Below are 21,971 nucleotides of genomic sequence, written 5' to 3' on the forward strand. Positions count from 1 at the left end.
TTTTGAGCAACTATACATCATACTAATATATGAAAGATTTATAATGCTAAAAATAAATGTAACAAAACAAATTAAAAATCACAGTACCAAACTGACTATAATATGCTTTTAAAGAGGTGGTAAGCATGTTTTATTAATAGATACTTTGATTCCCCACTAAATTTTTGAGACATGTGAACTAACACCCTTCCCAATTTTTCTAGGATTAAAAACAAATAACATTTAAAAAAAAAACAGAATATAATATGAATCAATCAATCCTGATCTGCATTTAGGCGTCGCTCAGGTGGCAGATTCCCTATCTGTTGTTTTGCTAGCCTTTTCTTAAATGATTTCAAAGAAATTGGAAATTTATTGAATATCTCCCTTGGTAAGTTATTCCAATCCCTAACTTCCCTTCCTATAAAAAAATATTTGCCCCAATTTTTCCTTTTGAATTCCAACTTTATCTTCATTTTAAAGGCACCACTAAAAATTCATCTACTAATGGTATTCCACGCCATCTCTCCCGTGACAGCTCGGAACATTGCGCTTATAATACCAATATAAATGGTCCGTTATGGACATTCTAAATATAAATGGTCTGCTATTGAACATAATGTATTGGTGTTATAAATTTACTCATTCGGGACAAATATTTCAGGTTTCCTATGGGAATCAACATCTATATCACATACCATTTAGTTGAGCAGCTCGTCTTCGCAAGTCTTCCCAGCCCAAACTTAGCAACATTTTCGTAACACTACTCTTTTGTCGGAAATCACCCAGAACAAATCGAGCTGCTTTTCTTTGGATTTTTTCTGGTTCTCAAATCAAGTAATCCTGGTGAGAGTCCCATACACTGGAACCATACTCTAGTTGGGGTTTATGTCCTCTCCTACAACCCCTAAACACCCTCATAACCCTGTGCAGAGATCTGTACCCTTTATTTACAATCCCATTTATTATTACCCCAATGAAGATCTTCACTTATATTAACATCTAGGTGCTTACAGTGATCCCCATACGGAATTTTCACCCAATCAACGCAGTAATTGAAACTGAGAGGACTTTTCCTATTTGTGAAACTCACAACCTGACTTTTAACCCCGTTTTTATCATCATACCATTACCTGCTGTCCATCACAACATTATCGAGGTCATTTTGCAGTTGCTCACAATCTTGTAACATTTATTGTTCTATACAGGATAACATCGTCTGCAAAAAGCCTTATCTTTGATTCCACTTCTTTACTCATATCATTTATATATATATAAACAAAGGTCCAATAATACTGCCTTGAGGAATTCCCCTCTTAATTAATACAGGGTCAGATAAAGCTTCGCCTACTCTAATTCTCTGAGATCTATTTTCTAGAAATATAGCAACCCAGTCAGTCACTCTCTTGTCTAGTCCAATTGCACTATGTTTTGCCAGTAGTCTCCCATCATCCACTGTATCAAATGCTTTAGACAGGCCAATCGCAATACAGTCCATTCGACCTCCTAAATCTAAGATATCTGCTATATACTGCTGGAATCCTACAAGTTGAGCTTCAGTGGAACAACCTTTCCTAAACCCAAACTGCCTTCTATCAAATCAATCATTAAACAGTATGCTTACTCATGTTTAAAATTATATTCCTTGTTGAATGACTACTTTCTACTGAAGCCTGATTATGATCATAACAACAACAACAATAATCCATTTTCTTGTAACATTATTGCATTCAACAGCAGAAAAAGAACTAACGAGTCAACATTAACAGATCAAGGCGACACGAGCCAGTCGGTGCAACTGTTGTCATTCCTGGTAATGCTCAACTGTCTGAAAGAGTGGGATGTTCTGGAACTACTGTAAACCACAAGGATGTGACTTTCCATTTCAAAATTTCTGAATGCAGAGTTTGGAAACACAGCCATCTGGGTTAGAAGACAGTGGCGGTGCCACTTGGTTATCATGCCCCTCCCCTCCCTTGATTTCAAGTCAAAATCGAAACTTTAAGGTACAACTTTACACAGTGAGTAACACCAACTTGTGTATAACCAAGTAAATGAACAACAATGCAAAATGCTGAATACTGAGACTTCACTGTACTGAAACGTGTAGCCAAGATATATCTACTGCAATAGGGGCCAATGACCTACATGTTAAGTCTCTTTAAACAGCAATCATCATCATCATCATCATCTACTGCAACAGACTTTTCTTGCAATTAAACATTAATTCAGTGATAATTTCTTCCTTCATTCTTAACAGTCAGTCTTATCCTATGGAGATTCAAAAACAAAACAAAATATAAACAAGAAAATAAGTCATGATTCAGGGTGATCAAAACATAATTCTTAACAATTAATATTTACCTTTCCTTTTCCTGGGTTTAATACAGGAGGAAGAGCTGTATCAGTTACATGCTGATGTGGAAGTTCATACGTAAAGTTGGCATTCGAAATCTTCATACAATCTTCAAGAGTTCTTATAAAAGTATCACAGGTAGCACCCAATAAACTGGTGGCTTCATTTAGTTTCTACAAGAGAAAAGAGGCTTCTATAAAATATGTATCACAATACACTCTTACAATACAATGATTAAAGAGACCTATAACTAAGACTACCTCTTCAGGAGCAACACCATCAGCACAGGAGCCAGAATTTTATACTGCGATCCTTTTCCACGTCATTAAATCTGGTTATGGCAGCTAATCCCATTAAACTATCTTTTGAATCAGGATCAGATACACATAGCACTGTATTTACTGGCATAATTCTTACACTTGAGTTTTCGGTCATAATGTTCAAAGAAAAATGTGCAAGAATTATGCCAGTAATTTGATTTGTTGGTGAATATTTTACTGTGTAACTTAATTTTCATACAGCTTGGGTAATGGCATAAAATTAAGTACGGTATTTCATGAAGCCTAAATGTATTACATGATATTTTTAAAAATATGCTCTCTTTTACTGAACAGTATGTCAATTACGGTACTTTGTAAAGCCAATAAAGTACGCTGCAGTAAACCATGTGTGCATCTCCACTGCTGACCTGTCATTGTATTGAATAGGCGTGGCTACCTCAATCGAAAGAAAATTAAATCAATCAACATGTTATCACATTAGGTACCCAGTACTGGCAAATTAATATACCATAATATTAAAGTTTCATACCTGACTTACCAGGTCTATTCATCGTCACTCCTACTGGATTTAAAGATAAAAATTTCATTGTTCCGTATTGAAATTATTGATGTTAAAAATTAAATAATTGAAAAGGAAGTTCAACCTATTCAATACTTAAAATAGGTTGAACCTCCTTTTCAATTATTTAATTTTTAACTACTACTGGAATCGGTAGAATTGCCGTTATTGCCTGAAACTACGCCTTTCTATAATTACTCACCTTCACTTCCATCACGTGTGTTCGAGATTACTGTTTTCTTGAAACATGTGATACACTTTATGCAGGTTGTCCTTGAATGGCTCATTTATGGATATATCCAAATGATGCCATGGTCTAGAAAACAAAGAATGACAGCCAAGAGGATTTGTCGCACTGACCATGCATCACCTTGTAATCTGCAGACCTTCGGGCTAGCCAAGAGGATTTGTAGCACTGGCCATGCATCTCCTTGTAATCTGCAGACCTTCGGGCTGAGCCGCAGTCACTTGGTAGGACAAGGCTCATCAGGACTAATGCCATGGAAGGACCCAAATGGTGGAGTACAGATGTCAGACTGCCACGAATTACTTCCAGATCAGCCGTCATGTTGATCACAGCTGCTTTGTGTTTTCTGCTAATGTCTTCGAAACCTGAATATTACAAGTAGAGCTGGGAGTCAAAGCAATGACCGAGGTTGATTTCTCCAAACTGTAAGAGTCCAATCATTTACTGGGGTATGTCCATCCAGCCTTTCTCTTGAACATGAATCCACCTGGAAGTTGATTTTTTTTTTTTAAATATAGCATACCGAGGTATGGTTTCTTTTCATCCACAGTTAATATCAAGCATGGCTGTGCATCTTTCTCACTTCCTGCGGTCTGCATAGTTACGCTCTATTTTCCCTTCTCTTCAGTGGTTTGATTCTGAGGTATGTCAAAATTTACTGTCATCTGGTCGGCATTATCTGTTTGTGAAAACAAGCAAGCCTTCTCTTTCTAATAAAGTATCAATGAAAGTTTATCATTTTTGTTTCATTAGTCTTCTGGCATTCTTTGGCACTTGGCATCTCAACAGAGGTTATTTTGCTTCAAAAATCTAGCCATCCAGCCCCAACTCAGTTTGAAATATGAGAAACTGATGCCATGATTTGTGACTGTCGCATGTGCTTTAGGTTGCATAATTTCATGGGTAACTACATATTCATAGCTACGTAGAGCCTGAACATATTCCAAACATTCTTCTTCAACTTTGGAAATTTGTCGCTCTTTGTACTGTGGAAAACTTTTCATGAGTTTTTTCCTTTCTTGAGTTTATCGTTTTGCTTACATCAGAATCGTACAGCAAATTCAAAAACTGCAAATTTATGACCTGTTAGCGTGCTCCTCAGCATACTGTATTACAGAAAGTTTATATCCAGCTGTATTGCTTGAATATTTGCCCATCACGTTCGAAAGAAGAATACTGCACCAGGAAAACTTCACTAATTTCAAAACTGCAAGCTAGCATGCCTACATGATGTGGAAGAACGGGAAGGGGGGTAGGAAGCCAAAGGCACCCTTAGACCAAGCATCACAGAGGTGTTAGTGACCTTGATGCAACTTCTATCAGAGGAGCCAAGAAGGGGCAGAAATAAAGGTGATTTTCAAGCTTTAGAAGAGTAGACATTCCTAATTACAATTAATATTATTGTTGAATAGGATGCAAGAAGTACGTTTGGAATAATTTCTCCCCTATTTTATGTTCAAGAAATTGGGGTGCATGAAATAAACAAGGATGAAAATTGCGCTAGTAAATACGGTCTTCTGAGCTAATAAAGCCAGATATGACGATCAATTATATAAGCCACGCTGACAATAGAAGAAATCATGATATTCTAATGAGAAAATTATCTCAGTATCAGACCGTATCATACAGTGCCTCTTTGCCTTCATGAATTTTAGATTTTCAACCAACTTTCAAATGTGAAGAGCACAGAAGGCCTACGTGTGATGTTGTACCAGTGTGCTGAGTAGAACTTGCAGAGGAAACTAGTCTTTAAAGTCATCACATCACGATCGTTGTAAGAACGTGCATCCGGTGGTTACAAAATTCATCTATATGTCAAATGATAATGTTAATGGATTGTGCCAAGTGATCTAACATTGAAACATATGGGAGGAATGCTGAAACCAACAATACAGAGGTATTAATAGTGTCCGACTAGGTGAAACGGAAGTGAACACACATTAAGTACAATTTGTAGACGTTTGACATGTGTTGTTGGCATGGCTCGTTTGGCTGAACAGCATAGGTACTGTTCTTCATGACATTCGCTCATGGTTCAAATCTTTCCTTAAAAGATATTTTTGTTTTGCAATTGGAGCTCCAGCTATCAAACATGCCTGTTCGTGCCACGTATGATAAATAGGAAACTGTTTTATTGGGCTATACCGGGCGAGTTGGCCATGCGGTTAGGGGCGCGCGGCTGTGAGCTTGCATCCGGGAGATAGCGGGTTCGGACCCCACTGTCGGCAGCCTTGAAGATGATTTTCCGTGGTTGCCCATTTTCACACCAGGAAAATGCTGGGGCTGTACCTTAATTAAGGCCACAGCCGCTTCCTTCCAATCCTAGGCCTTTCCTATTCCTTCGTTGCCATAAGACCTACCTGTGTCGGTGCGACATAAAACCAATTGAAAAAAAAAATTATTGGGCTAAAGATGTTAACTGTCCCCACTCAAATACCGTGGTGTGCGATCTCAGTAGTGCTGTTCATTCCTTTGCTCCATATTCAACAGATGAGTACTTGATATGCTCCTAACTTGTGGCGAATCGAGCAAATCCATTACAGTACAAGCACAATGCATTTACCAAGAGAGATTTCCACACAGATGTCAACTGACTGCAGTCAATTTTAGTAATATGGAACGCTATTTGTGTAGCACAGGATTGCTCTCACAACTGCCTCCAATTAGAATAGAGAGGCACCTGTGACTACTGGAGCTAGTGCGGAGGTTGCTCTGAACATGCTACCGCAGATAACCTGCGCACGAGTACAAAAGCAGTGACACAACAGGTTAATATCTGCCAGTCGTCTGTAGTACGTGCAGATTTTGGAGCTCAGGCCAAATTTTGTGAATGGATTCTGGGGCAAACTGCAAATGATGGGGTGTTCGTCTTGAACCGCAACTTATCATTGTCATTGTTTTTGAATGAATCACGGTTTCAAAACAAAAGTACCGTGAATCGCCACAACATGCATTAATGAGCAGTGAATATCCCCGCTGAATTTTGCAGTATTTCAGGTACGATGGAGTGTGAAGTTTAGGTGTGGTATTTTGGTAACCCCCTAGTTGACCCACATTTCTCTGAGGGCCATTTGACAGGAGCCCGCGCACATTTTCTCCAGCATCAATTATCAATATTGTTAGAGAATATGCCTCCAGGATAGCACGTTACCATGTCATTTTAGCATGACAGAGCTTGACCACACAATTCAGCAGTCGTCTGCAATTACCTGAATGCTACACACCCTGGTCAATGGATGGGAATGGCAGGACCTGCCCCTGGCCTGTCAGATCACCAGATTTAACACCATTAGACTTCTCTCTGTGGGGCCATTTAACCCTTCATGGTCGGTGGTAATTCATGGCTTGGGCAGCAAAAAAGTAGAAAAATTAAAAAATGCATGCAAAATTTTGGAAAATTTACTAAAACTATGAATATATACCCAAATTAACCACATATCTTGTTTAAAAGTGAAAAACCCAAATCTGAAGTGGTCTGAAGACAAAATAAATATTGTCTTATTTTTTCATTGGAAGAAGGGACACTCCATAATATGATCCGACAACGGTTAACTTAAAGTACACGTTAGTCCTCTGTATGTCTGCCCATTAGACTCACTTCCTGATACAAGGTCGGGGATGTGGTGAGATTAATTTATAAGGCACATTTGTACAACTCGATGCCCTTTCCAATGTCAACCTCAGTTGAGGAGCTAATGAAGATGAAATGAATGATGGTGAATGAACTTGGGTAAGTAGGTGGAAGGAAACTGCTGTGGCCTATGAATAGGATCCGTCCCAGCATTTGCCAGAAGTGAAAATGGCAAATCGCAGAAAACAATTCTCCGGACCGCCACTAGTGGGGATCAAACTTGTGTGTCCCACAAATGCAGAAATTGGCTCCAGAGTCATAGCACAGCTAATCCTCTCAGTACGTATTAGTCCAATACTAAGAACTATACAAGGAATGTTTTTTAAGTAAGTGTCGTTTTGATATAGAACAAAATAATGTAATTTTCTAAGCAATTACTTTTTTTACAATTAAGCCTGTACCTTAAACTACTTCTCAACCTAAGTTCCAAGCATATTAAGGCACTTGTGATATCGTGAAACCAGCTTCTGAATTCTATCCTCATAGAAATCTGTCACCTGATGTGGCAGCCACTGCACCTTGGTCGTTTTTAGGTTATCATCATCATCAGCATCGTGGTGCTGACCTCCTAAATGCTTCAAGTGCACGAACAAGTGGTAGTCACTAGGCGCTAAGTCAGGACTATATGGAGGATGATCAAATTGTTCCTAACCAAATGAAGCGATGAGGTCTCGGGTTTGATCAACCGTGTGATGTGCATTATCACGAAGCAAAAGAATCTCCCCTTGTGAGCATGCCACACTGTTTGTTTTGGATTGCACAATGGAGTTTACATAATGTCTCGCTGTAAGTCTTTGCCTTTTTTGTGTCACACACACAATCAACACACCCTGACTATCCCAAAGCACAGTGCACATGAGTTTGCGAGCTAAAATTGTTTGCTTGCACTTGCACTTTCTTGGGTGATGTTGAGTGTCTCCATTCCATGGATTGCCGTTTTGATTACGGCACAACAGATGCCACACATTTTTCGTCGCCAGTGACTATTCTGGCTTAGGAACATATCACCTTCATTACTGTACCGCTCAGGGAAAGTTGGTTTTGTGCACTTCGGTACCCAGCATGAGCCCAACTTCCAATAATCTAAGCGTCCTGACAATTTCACAAAGAACACTCCTCAAAATTTCAGGCAACTCATAACTTAATGACGAAATTGTGAATCATCTGTTTTCTCAAACCTTTGCATCAAATTCTTGCACCAAGTCTAAAGTAATGACAGAAGGTCACCCACTACGCTTCTTGTCGTGGACATTAGTACGGTCTTCTTTAAATGCTCTACACCCATTTTCTTACCATTCTTTCGCTTACAGTGTGTTCTCCATACACTTCACTAATCTGCTGATGAATTTCAACAGTTTCATGTCTTTTGCATTTAGAAAATGAATCACAGTGCGTACTTCACACTCTGCGGGACCTTAATTGTCAGAGGCATTTTCAACACGTACTAACGTAAATACAGGTGAATGCTTCCGTAATAGCATTTGTGGCTAGCCTACAGATTTATGTACTGAGCGTGCATGCTCTGAACGACGATCAAAGCGCTGCAGCGGTCATATTTATAAACAGCATTTAAAGAACATGCTTCGTATGTACTAAAAGCAGTGATGTTTTGGTTTCATTTTATGTCTTTGTTCACCAAAAGTGAAAAAAAATTGTCAAAGAATAGTCACAGCAGTTGAACAAACATTATAAATAAATAAATAAATAAATAAATAAATAAATAAATAAATAAATAAATAAATAAATAAATAAATAAATAAATAAATAAATAAATAAATAAATAAATAAATAAATAAATAAATACATTTTTTAAATAAAGTTCTACAGAGTGCATTTTTCAACATTTAACTGCAACACTGATCTTTGATTGATGGGTTGTAGTTCCACTACTATTATTTACGTCCCATCCCCCTGTCGCTGCTAGTGCCACTTTTGCGATCGTTACTCTCAGATGAGCTGGAGAAAGAATTTTTGTCTTCAAAGTCATATCAACTAAAACCGGACACTTTTTTGTCTGCATCATCCAATATTCAAACTATATCAGCATCACTAATCTGTTTTTGAGATGCAATTTCACTGGAACACCGGTAAAATATGTAATAAGTACGCACACAAAAGAACTGTGTCATGCAACATGTGTATTACGCAACTCCCACTAATGGGAGAAAAAACATTTCAAGATAGTGGGGGAGATTTCACTCATCATTAAAGTTGAAGGAACAGTTCTGCCATCTATGAGCATATTTGTGTACCTCCTTAGCTATAAGGCTCCAAAATTCGAAGGGAACATATAGGTACAGTACATATTCAGTATATGGGGTATATGTTTCCGCCGTGAAGAGTTAAAGCAAGTAGTCTACGCACAACCACCGGCCATTTTCAGAGATTTTTATGTGCAGGCACGAAAAAGTCAGTTGCTGGCCAACTTCTTTGCCATTGAATTTGCATGGGGGGGTCAAAGCGAGGCAAATGGTCTTCAGATATGGAAGTTATTTTTAAAACAAACCCCAAGTTCTTATCTCGCTTAGTTCTCAGTTTGTGACAGGAAGAATGTCTCCTTGGGTTTTGGTTTCACGCATACGCTCTCCAGACAGTCGCATGCAGTGTCGTGTTTTGTTATAGTTGGAGACCTTTGTCTACCCTGATTGTTTTTAAATCTTCGTTTCTCAACAAACATGTTCATCGATTTCTTTATTTTGTGTGTGCTTCCATATACAGTATACTCCTTTCAAGACTCATGCCGCCTGTAAGACGCGGGCGAAGCAACTTCGTCTGCAAAAAGCCTTATCTCTGATTCCACTTCTTTACTCATATCATTTTTATATATATATATATATATATATATATAAAACAAAGGTCCAATAATACTGCCTTGAGGAATTCCCCTCTTAATTAATACAGGGTCAGATAAAGCTTCGCCTACTCTAATTCTCTGAGATCTATTTTCTAGAAATATAGCAACCAATTCAGTCACTCTCTTGTCTAGTCCAATTGCACTATGTTTTGCCAGTAGTCTCCCGTGATCCACCGTATCAAATGGTTTAGACAGGTCAATCGCAATACAGTCCATTTGACCTCCTAAATCCAAGATATCTGCTATATCCTACTGGAATCCTACAAGTTGAGCTTCAGTGGAATAACCTTTCCTAAACCTTGGCTTGTAGCATTTCGAGTTCTTTGACATGACTGAAAAGAAACACAAATAGTGCATGTTCTTATCATTTAAATTTAAAAACAAACTTAACTACGTCGAGCTGAAATGTTCCTTTACCAGCAGTGAAAAAATTACAAATATAGTGAATATTAAATAGGAGTTATGACATAAGTTCTATGCAATGAAGATTTTGCATTTGAGGTAACATTCCATTATACTAACATTTTAACACTCGATTATTCTCTAAAACTCTTTTTTGTTAACGGCATCAAATGCGGCTTGAAATTTTATACATAATCCGATATTCACCCATTTTAACCGATAACATTGAGATTGCAAGTGATAAATATCATTGTTAATCTGTATTGAAGATACTGAATGTAGGATGCTAAAGGGTTTATTGTGTCACCTATTCAATACATTATAAATTTTTAAACACTTAAGAATTTATTATTATTTCCTATTGAGACATGTTTCGCCCTCAACGAAGGGCAGTGCTAAGCGCAAACGTGGGAGAAGGAAAGAGAGACGAACAGTTTGAATGGAAAAAGAGAAATGGGGCTTTTACGTCTTTCCTGGCAATTTTCCCAATTTTTCTCTTCGTAAAAACCTTACTTGGACTTCGATGAATATTTGAAAAAAAGAATTAGCCGAATTGGTCCAGCCGTTCCTGAGTTTTGCACTTAGCAATACATTTAGCAATTCATTTTTATTTATATAGATTGTGGTGTTTTCAGTGTTTTTATTACTTGTAAAGCATTTTAAATAAGCAATTTTGAAACACATTTGCAGAAATTTAAAAAATTGGTAAATACGATTTGCTTTACGTCGCACCAACACAGATAAGTCTTATGGCGACAATGGGATAGGAAAGCACTAGGAGTGGGAAGGAAGCAGCTGTGGCCTTAAGGCACGGCCCCAGTATTTGTCTGGTATGAAAATGGGAAACCACAGAAAATCATCTTCAGGACTGTCAACAGTGGGGTTCAAACCCACTATCTCCTGAATGCAAAAATTGGTAAATAAACACATGATTTATTTTTTTCTAAATTTTGTCGTCGGAAATTCAGGTGTGCGGGTCTTATTCGGTGGCAGGTGGTATTTGGGATTATACAGTAGTTTCAGATGTTGGACCCTATAAATAAGTCCAATGCTAACCATACAATACACCTGACTGGAGGAGTTATTTCTTGTGTTATTCGTTTAACCTTTTGTCACATAGAGTATATAATATTGTGTGGGTGTCAATACAGAGAGTATTTTAAAAAATGACCAAAATTATTTTTTGAACAGTGTATTATTTTGTTTTCAATTATGGTAACATAAAAATTCACCAAAAAATTTTGTGTTATTTTACTTGTCACAGTAGAATTTTTCAGCACATTTGCAAGATGACCATGCAGAATTCCATCCCCTATGTCAATGCAAAACTTTTCTTTAAATCCATGGCGCTACAGCCCTGATGAACTTGGCCTAAAGTGACTGCAGCTCAGCCCAAAGGCCTGCAGATTATGAGGTGACGCATTGTCAGCATGACAATTCTCTCTGCCGTTATTTTGGCTTTCTAGACCAGGACACAAAAATTTAAGTTCCTTAAAATTCCCCTTAGAATTCAGGCTCTAAATCAATGGTGTCATCAACCTTGTGACCTTGAAATGGAAAGTTCCGATGACTGTCAGGACCAGTTTCTCACGATTTTCATCAATAGATTTTTCATTTCATTGTTGAACTGAACTTAAACATTCCGTTTTGTTTCACTTTCATACACTCTTAAAACTTTCTCTTTTAAGGAGGGCTGTTTGACGATAGCTGTTCTCGGAATGGTCTCTGAATATTTGAAGTACTCTATTAAATTTCATTAAAGGCTTAGTTACTAGAGATTGTAAATGGACTCTATTACGACCTCCTTCCTTCGGACCAAACAGAATATACACACAACAATAAGCACCTTCAGCCCACAACTTTTTGATGGAATCCATGGATTAGTTACGGCTCTATAATTCGTATAGTCACTGCACAACTCTTGGTTCTCAAAGTGCCCTATGTAAAGTTCATCACAATCATTAAATAGAGTTTAAATTAAGTCTGTGGTTCATTATTTCTACTACTGGTATTTATGGTTGCAATGCTATTATTATTTGTCACTAGTTTACCACATCTGTTCTTCGACAGAAGCTTGATTATTGTTTGATTTTTCATTCAAGTTTCTTGTCACAAGGTTTATTTCAAACATCAACACACCACTTCTCAGCGAACTATAATAGATTAGTCCAAGTTTTACATTAGACATCTTCAAATTCAATTTTCATTTTTAAAATCACAACCAAGGATGAAATTTCCAAACTGAAACTTAACTCCATTCTCTATAACAGCTACTAACGCTACAGAACATAATTACTGCACCATTTTCTTGTCACTAAGAGGCAGCCCTGGACTCGGACATAAATACAAGTACAATCTAAAGAGGCCAATGCTTTTAGGCATATGAGGCTCTGGTGGAGGTAATTCCACAAAAGTTCATCTAGCAGCATCAGCATTCCATGTTAGGGACGGCCTGAAAAAGTCCTGGCAGTAGGTATAAAATGCCTTTGAGTGTGGCGAGCCCATCATAATAATAGCCTATAAAATGACTGAGAATGAGTTGAGGCCTCTGAAACGGTTAGGGCGTCCCCCAAAAGTGACGCGCAGTTCCTGCTGTTCTCATTGTGGGGAAACTGTGAAAAATAGAAAACTGTGCAGGTCCTTGATTCACAACCCGACCCAGAAGACTGGAAACGGGAAATGAAGAATAATAAGAAACAAAATGAAAACCTTTCATAAAATAATAAATGTAGCAAATTGTGTGTGTTTGAAAATACATCTTACCCCTTAGTCCCGTTTCTTGATACGGGGTCGGAGATAAGATGAAATGAATTGGTATGCTTTTGTGATTGAATGCTTTTCTGATGCCAACTTCAGTTGAGAAGAAAATGAAGATGAAATAAATTATTGTGAATGAAACTGAGTAAGGAGGTGGAAGAAATTGGCTCTGGCCTATGAACAGGAATCGTTCCGGCATTTGCCTGGAAGCGAAAATGGGAAACCACAGAAAACCATTCTCAGGACAGCCGATGGTGAGGTCCGAACTCATGTGTCTCCTGAATGCAGAGCTGGGCTCCACAGCCACTCAGCTTGGTACGAGTGAAAACATTATATAAAATAAAACAACATGTAGCAGAATATAATTATGCATTATAAATGGTTTTATTATACACTAGATGTCAGCATATGCATATAACAAGGAGGTAAGTGATATGGAAGCCCGGGCACCTTGCCCCCCTACCTCTAAATCTGGGCCTGCATGTGAGCAAGTTCAATATCTTGCAACAATTTTATCCCAATAATTCCTTATCCTTTTATACAAAGATCTGTTATGGATGTCTTAGGATGTGCCATTAAACTTAACTGTCCCAGCTTGTTGCTCTTCATGCCAGTGAAAATGCCCTGATCTAAATTTATCTCAATTTTGGCACGCGAGTATACGAAAATCATTTTGTGTCATTAAAAATTTATTTCTGAAAACAATAAATTAGGCTTTGTAAAATTTTGGCTTTCAAATGAGCTTTTATTATCAATAAGTTACAACTCTAAACACATGAACAAAACTTTTTCATTTTCAGAACAGTTCCAGACATGTTACAATACATTACACTAAACAGAAGCAATAACACAAGTCTAATTGCAAATTTCTAATGCCTTACATTTTAGACCTAGGCTTTCAAACTATAGTATTTTCTCTCAATTTTTCATCAAACACGCATACCTAAAAACAACATAGTAACTTACTTCTAATTCTGGTCCACCTTCTTGTAAAGCTGCAGTTTTAACCATATGGACTTGTTGCATCAAAAGATCACAGTAAAGCCTCAATTCAGACTTCTTTGATTTCAGTGTGTCAGGATTGGAATCACCTGGAAAAAAAATGTAAAACATATAAAAATATACCATCAAACAATGGAGACCATTTAGCACATTTAAAGAAATTTAACTCACCAGAATCTTTTCGATTTCTCGTAGTGACACATGCTTTTGCACTTCCCAAAGCAACCAACCACTGCTGTCTCTCTTGGGATGTGGAAGCCTTAAGGTATATATGCTGCTCACCAGGAATGACAAGATCCATTCGTGTATTATCAACAGGGTTTACTGAAAAATTATGCAACATCTATAATACCACCATAATTGCCACAACCAATAACTGCAACAAATGAAGAGGAAGTCAACTTTTCTCATAACAAGACGTAAACTATAGCAAATAGTGACACCAAGAGATGATGAGAATGATTTGTGTTATTTCCAATATTGAAATAATTAAAGTCTGAGAAAGTGTAAAAATAATAAGTTAATAATGATAATAATATTCTGCCCTGAAACTTAAAGTACATCTAGTGTTCAAGAGATACAGGGAAAACCAGTTTATGACAATCTGATCACACTAATGAGGTACAGGAAGACAACAGAAATAAACAGAAGTACAAGAGAAGTTCTTTAGCATGCATTCATTCATTCATTCATTCATTCATTCATTCACATTCAGCAGTTAGAAGCTATTTCAGCAATTACTACTTCTTAAATTTAACACAACAGTAACCCAATTTCCAAACATACCGTAGAAGTTGTAAACAATCATTTCACAAGTTATATCTGAAAAACTTAATTTTCTTGGGCCTGAAGAAGATTACTAGACAATGGAAACATGTAACCACTTCTCCCCTTGTTGCATACATCGAATAAATGCCTCTTCCAGGTGGTTATCATTTCATGTCACTTGTAATTTTTATTTTTTTCATAGTTCCTCTAAATTTCATTTTCTGGATAAGTTGTTGGGGCTGCTTCATTTTCAGGTCTTCATACACGATGAAGATATGTCCTTTATAAATGCATATACCTTCAGGATCAAATAAATCATGAATGAAATGCCAGATTATCTGTCAAAAATACCAAAAGCAAGCAAACAAGCTTGTAATTTTACCTAACTGTTGGTACCATGATCATAAACAAGGGACCTCCAGTTTTATGTGGAATCCAAGCCATAGGAACATCAATGTTCATTTCAAAAATCCCACATGCTAACATATTTCATGCACCAACAAAAGAACTACATACCCTATGAACACTACTTTCAAGAATATATTGAAAATAAACTTACAATGGCTAGAATAACATGTAGTTGAGGTGTATATCACACCCATAACCACTGATTACAAAATGAATATCTCAGATGATTTATTCATTAATGACTACAGTGGAACCTTGATTCTCGGTTTTTGGAGGGACCACGGAAAAAAAAGTACAACACAGGAAAACGGAAAATCCGGGAACGAATGAACCATCAACAATTTGACTAAACATCACAAAACTGAAATATGTATACCTACTTATAATCTTACAAACATCCCTAAACCAAACCAAACTACAGCCTACCAAGTGACCGCTGCTCGGTCTGAAGGACTGCAAGTTACGAGGTAACACATGGTCAGTGTGACGAATACTCTCTGCCGTTATTCCTGACTCTCTAGACTGGAATCGCCATCTCACCGTTAAATAGCTCCTCAATTAAAGGTAATCGTAGAATGAGTGAAGGAACCAGACCTCATATCCAGGTAAAAATGCCTGACCTGGCCGGGAATCGAACCCGGGCGCTTTGGGTGAGAGGCAGGCAAGTTAGACCGTGGGGCCGGCTTTAAACATTACTTACCAGTACGGGACTTAAAAATCTTGAAACTTTACATTCGGTTTTACCGGGTAAACTTCGTCAGTTTCCTCTGAAAAATTCTTTCAGTTTAGCAACTTTGATCAGCCAAACTCTTCGAAAAATTTAATACCCATAACGTAAAGTCAAACAATCGACCACAGCAGTTTTCAATTCTCTAATCTAATAAAATAAAGCACACTAGATACAAAAGCGCCCAATATGATGGCGAAATCCCTTTTTATTATTCTTTCATTGTAATCTGGTCACCGGTATACTGTTCGTAGTCAGTTTATGGAAATCTTGTACCGCGTAAATTAGGCCTACATCGACTTTTAAAGCTTATGTTGAACTCGAGAATATGGTTTTGAATGTAAATTTCGATTCTCAAGTTCTCGAACGCATTACAATCAATCCTGCCCTCACTAATCACAATCAAATTGGAAAGAGAAAATATATCATTAACACTTCCGAAATTGCGGTTATTCGCGACCTTGAGCTCAGCTGGTCAGCTGGAAAGTACGGTCGCTGTACAAGTCAGTACAAGTGTAAAATGATACAAAGTTTTTAAACGTAACTTGCGCAAATAAAACGACTGCGGTTTTGATAACATTTTAACACAAAAACGTGAAATGAAGTGGGGGCGGAGGTGAAAGAATTGAAAAATTAACTGAATTAATTGTATATGGATACGTACATCTAATAAAAACTAAAAATGTTACAGACGTGAAAATTGGTATTTGCATCTCCTTTAAAAACAAAGAAAAATGCGTTTTTGTGGGGAATCATCTTGGGAGGCGGGGGTGAAAAGGAGCTGAATTCCTTTTATGAGGACACATATCTCAGAAACTGAAGATGGTAGAGTCGTGATAATTGGTATTTAGAAGATCGTTTACTATTAAAGAAACAAGTATTTTTTGCCAGAAAATTCACTTGGGGGGGGGGGGGGAAGGGGGAATGAAAGGAAGTGAAGAAAGTGAATTACTTTTATGGGGATACTCATATCTCAAAACTGAAGGTAACAGGCGTGGAATCTACTTTAAACATAAAGAAACACGCCCCTTTATTCTTCGGGGGGAGGGGGGGGGGTGTAAATTATATTGACCGTGCAATTGTCCACATCTATAATAAGGTCTATAATGCCCGGAAGTATATCATTTGTATAGCCAGAAATCCTGCGCACTTGCCTACGCGCGGCAATGGTGCTAGTCACATTGTAAGTAATGACAATGGCAGCAGATGTAATTTACGGCCAAGTCTTGCATCTTGCTGTGGGGTCCAGAACAACAATAATAATAATAATAATAATAATAATAATAATAATAATAATAATAATAATAATAATAATAGTAATAATAACCTAAATTCAACTAATATCACCCACCCTAATAATAATAATAATAATAATAATAATAATAATGTTTTGGACAGTCGTCAAAGTGTGCGGACCAAGCTGGAAACGGGTCCTGGCCGGGTAATGACCACGAATGCAGTCCGGCCGCGGGTTCAGTACCGCCAAGGCACCCAAGACGACACCACACCGGAACTCCTCAAGGATTTGATCCATATTAAAAATGCTTACAGGAAAAGATGGTAAAGATTTAGGGACCCAACTGAATGGGTGGAATATCTGGACCTAGCCCGGGAAGTACGAAATTGATTGCTGGAAAGAAAGATTGAAAAATGGGAGGAACTTTGCTGTAATTTCTCAGAAAACGAGTCGGATTGCGAATTTTGGCAGATTATATATATTAAACATTAAGCATTTAATTATAAATTTCAGTATGATACTGTAGCGAAGCACGGGTATCTTGCTAGTTAATTAATATAATTATTGGTCATGGATCATGCTGTTTTCCTTTCAACAAAAATAATTTTTGTGTTACTTATGATATACTTTTCACATCCATTTTCCCGTATGAACTGCTCGCACCAGTCATGATGGACAAAGATATTGAGAATTCACAGACACAGCGATGAAGTGGAATGCCACAGAAGAGAGTCGTGTCTACAGCAAAATAATTGCCATAGTAGTTGCTGTTTGAGTCATCGGTCCATAGACTGGTTTGATGCAGTCCTCCATGCCACCCTATCCTGTGCTAACCTTTTCATTTCTATGTAAATGCTGCATCCTACATCTGCTCGTCATATGCATACCTGTCTACCCCAACCATTCTTACCGCCTACACTTCCTTCAAAAACCTACTGCACAAGTCCTGGGTTCATTCTATCTCTTCTCTCCTCAAATTTAGCCAAATCGATCTCCTCTCACCTATTCGATTCAGTATCTCTTCATTCATGATTCAATCTATCCATCTCACCTTCAGCATTCTTCTGTAACACCACATTTCAAAAGCTTCTATTCTCTTTCTTTCTGAGCTAGTTATCGTCCATGTTTCACTTCCATACAATGCCACGCTCCAGACCAAAGTCTTCAAAAACATCTTTCTAATTCCTATATCAATACCGGTATTTGAAGTGAGCAAATTTATTTTCTTAAAGGCCTTCTTTGCTTGTACTAGTCTGCATTTTATGTCCTCCTTACTTCTGCCATCATTAGTTATTTTATTACCCAAGTAACAATATTCATCTACTACCTTTAAGACTTCATTTCCTAATTATAATATTTCCTGTATCACCTGACTTTGTTCGACTGCACTCCATTACTTTTGTTTTGGACTTATTTATTTTCATCTTGTACTCCTTACCCAAGACTCTGTCCATACCATTCAGCAATTGCTCCAGATCTTCTCCAGGCTCAGATAAAATAACAATATCACCAGCAAATCTCAGGGTTTTGACCTCCTTTCCTTGGATTGTGATTCCTTTCCCAAATTCCTCTTTGATTTCCTTTACTGCCTGTTCTATATAAACATTGAAAAGTAGGAGGGACAAATTGCAACCTTGCCTCACTCCTTTTGGGACTGTTACTTCCTTTTCAAAACCCTAGATTCTTATCACTGCAGACTGATTTTTATACAGATTGTAGATAATTCTTCGTTCTCGGTATCTGAACCCGATCACCTTCAGAATCTCAAATCAACGTTATCGAATGCCTTCTCAAGATCTACGAACGCCATATATGTAGTTACGTATCTATACTTCTCTAGTAATAATGGTATTTATCAATTTACTGCTAATTTTACTGTTGATTTGCGTGAAAGCAATTATTATCCTCCATTTAGGACAAAGATTACAATGCAATTTCATGGATATGGTTCATCCATGTAACTGGTATCAGTAGCCTCGTGGCTACCTAGCACATGTCACCCACATTTTCCCTCATTACAGTGCCTCGTTTCTTTATTAAAGGCACCACCATATAAAGCACTTCATTGAAAGTCTCACTATCCATTCATAGAAACTTCTAAAATACAATGTTAAAATTTTACCTTCCTCAGCCCAGAGTTTATAACATTATAAGCAAGCAAAAATATGCGATATCTAGGAACCCAGCATCCCGCCCCTAGAAGTACATTTACTTTTATAACTTAATAAAGAGCAGCACCCGCCGTCTGCCATGGCTAAAGTAGCTACTTGCATTCTCATTGGTCAACGTGAACAGAATGTGTCGTCATTGCCATCAATGCTGATAAATACATTGCGTTACCAAGCCCGGCTGAATAAAAGCACAAACAAAAAACACCAAGAGGCCTAGGGCCGCTTCACGGCTTCCAACCGTCCGACCAATGGTCTTGTCCAGGTCCTATCCTAACCGTCCGCACGACAAGAACCAGTCCAGACCAACAGTGTTTCCACACGAAACTAGAGGCCTAGGGCTGCTTCGTGGCTTCTAACCGTCCAGACCAATGGTCTTGTCCAGGTCCTATCCTAACTGTCCGCACGACAAGAACCAGTCCAGACCAACAGTGTTTCCACACAAAACTAGAGGCCTAGGGCCGCTTCGCAACTTCTAACTGTCCAGACCAAGGGTCTTGTCAAGATCTTATCCTAACCATCCGCATGGCAAGAATCAGTCCAGACCAATGGTCTTGTCCAGGTCCTATCCTAACCGTCCGCACGGCAGGAACCAGTCCAGACCAATCGTGTTTCCCCACAAAACTAGAGGCCTAGGGCTGCTTCCTATCCTAACCGTCCGCACGGCAGGAACCAGTCCAGACCAATCTTGTTTCCCCACAAAACTAGAGGCCTAGGGCTGCTTTGCGGTCTCTAACCGTCCAGAACAATGGTCTTGTCCAGATCCTATCCTAACCGTCCGCACGACAAGAACCAGTCCAGACCAACAGTGTTTCCACACGAAATTAGAGGCCTAGTGCGCAAGAACCAGTCCAGACTAATGGTTTTGTCCGGGTCCTATCCACCAGCTATCGAAGCACCACTCACTCATTAGTTCCCAAGTACAGAGCTTGGCAGCACTGAGCACCACTTGTCAACATCCTTCCCTAGCGTGTAAACAAACGAACGTTGTTCCGTGCACAGCTGAATGTAGCGAGTCCTGGGCTGCGGAAGGTAAAATTATAATAATGCAATGGTTCTTATTCTTTAATAATATTTGTATGACTGTTTTTTTTTTGTTGTAAAAACCAAATTTTAACCGAATAATTTCCCTTTCATACTGAGTTCAGAGAAAGCAAAGTCCCTGCAATTCCTATCATTTAAAACTTAAAATTAAAGGAGCCATGATGACACATTTTAAGAGCAGAGCAAGTTAGTCAGCCTACTGCTGGACTGGGGCGTGGAGGGCTGCACCCAATGTACCGCCCAGACTACCCAGCATATTGTGCCAAGTGTAAGGGCTTTAAAACAAAATCGTACATCTGAGTCACAGGCCTACTCGGTTTCAATATTGAGAATAGCTCTTTTCAAGGTGTATCATGAATTAAAAATTTCTCAAGAAGTGAGAAATGCTATTCCATATAGTCTGCTATAGCTTATCTCCTAATTAGCAATATACTTTGACTCAAATATGTGCAATTGCACTGCATAGGCAATGACAGAAGTCCCTAGATGCATGCAGTCAGCTGACATGTCACACCTCCTAGAACATTCGATTGTATCTCTTTTCTACACATCCTTTTTCCCCTTCCTCAAGAAGTATCAGTACTGATTATGGTTCTCTGAATTATGTAATCCTTAAGAATAGCCCCTGAATAATGCAGGCCTACTTGAAAGCAAAAGGTTGAAATGTGCCCTTTCAATTACCAATTATCTCACAAGCCGCCACTTTCAGTGACCCTTTGCATCCTTGGTTAACCTCTCCTTGAGATGTATAGTAGGCTAACACACCATCATCCAAGATGAACCATCTGGTCTGCCAGCCTAAAACAAGGGAGGAGGGACACTTCATGAGCATGCCATCTACTTGGTTCTAGAGCACTTTCAAGCAAAGCAATATACAGACAAAACATTTTCAGTATTTCTGACTCACCGTTCCAATAATTTGTCCACTTCCATAAAACCCCTTCCATATTAGTAACAAAATTGTCAAGGTGTCATATCTGACAGCCGTATATTTCCATGACCAATGAATTAGAAGTTCATCCTGGAGAATCAAAGAAGCGGTGCATGCATTTCACCGCCGATAAAATAATACAAATAAATATGCTTATAACTTGAATTAAACCACATCAACTCATCACTTTCTCACGACCAGAGACAAGATATCTTCGAAATTATAAATTTGCCTACTTTCGTAGTTTGTAATCAAATATCGGCACGTAAGGTTAAACACTTCCAGTGAATGTCAAAGAATTTTCAACGTGTATTGTATATGACATTTCAGTATAGCCAACACGTCGAATTCCAGTATAGCAAATCGCTATTAAACACGTGCAAACATATACAGCACCAGGAGTAGAAATGCAGAGTATGATGACTTCTGCAGGTTGATATGTTCCTACACTACGCGGCGCTGCTGTAGATATATTGTGATTTGGAGTTTGTTGTTTAAATAAATGATTTAAAACCGTACGTTCATTACTGTGATTTTTTAGGACTGTGCATTCTGTTAACTGACCGATGACTGTATTTATGTGCGATCTGTATTTCGTTCAAATTACGATATAGCGTTCT

The 21,971-nt window shown here is 38.2% G+C and overlaps 1 protein-coding gene across 6 annotated transcripts in view; it reads right to left on the bottom strand.

Annotated features, from left to right (window-relative positions):
* LOC136863209 (pleckstrin homology domain-containing family A member 3) overlaps positions 1-21,719 on the bottom strand; it is a 119,017-nt gene extending 97,298 nt beyond the window's left edge. For 3 of the 6 annotated variants that reach the window (XM_067139575.2, XM_067139576.2, XM_068226344.1), the window contains exons 1-5: positions 21,328-21,719; positions 21,102-21,218; positions 14,240-14,392; positions 14,033-14,157; positions 2,344-2,508 (exon numbers count right to left, since the gene is read on the bottom strand). In XM_067139575.2, the coding sequence (XP_066995676.2) occupies positions 2,344-2,508; positions 14,033-14,157; positions 14,240-14,392; positions 21,102-21,218; positions 21,328-21,367 (600 nt within the window). In that variant the 5' untranslated portion in view covers positions 21,368-21,719. The remainder of the gene's footprint in view (positions 1-2,343; positions 2,509-14,032; positions 14,158-14,239; positions 14,393-21,101; positions 21,219-21,327) is intronic. The other 3 variants (XM_067139579.2, XM_068226345.1, XM_067139577.2) reach the window with 2 other exon arrangements.
* Between the last annotated feature and the right edge of the window lie 252 nt (positions 21,720-21,971).

Source organism: Anabrus simplex, chromosome 2, assembly GCF_040414725.1.
Source record: "Anabrus simplex isolate iqAnaSimp1 chromosome 2, ASM4041472v1, whole genome shotgun sequence".
Classification (NCBI taxonomy): domain Eukaryota; kingdom Metazoa; phylum Arthropoda; class Insecta; order Orthoptera; family Tettigoniidae; genus Anabrus; species Anabrus simplex.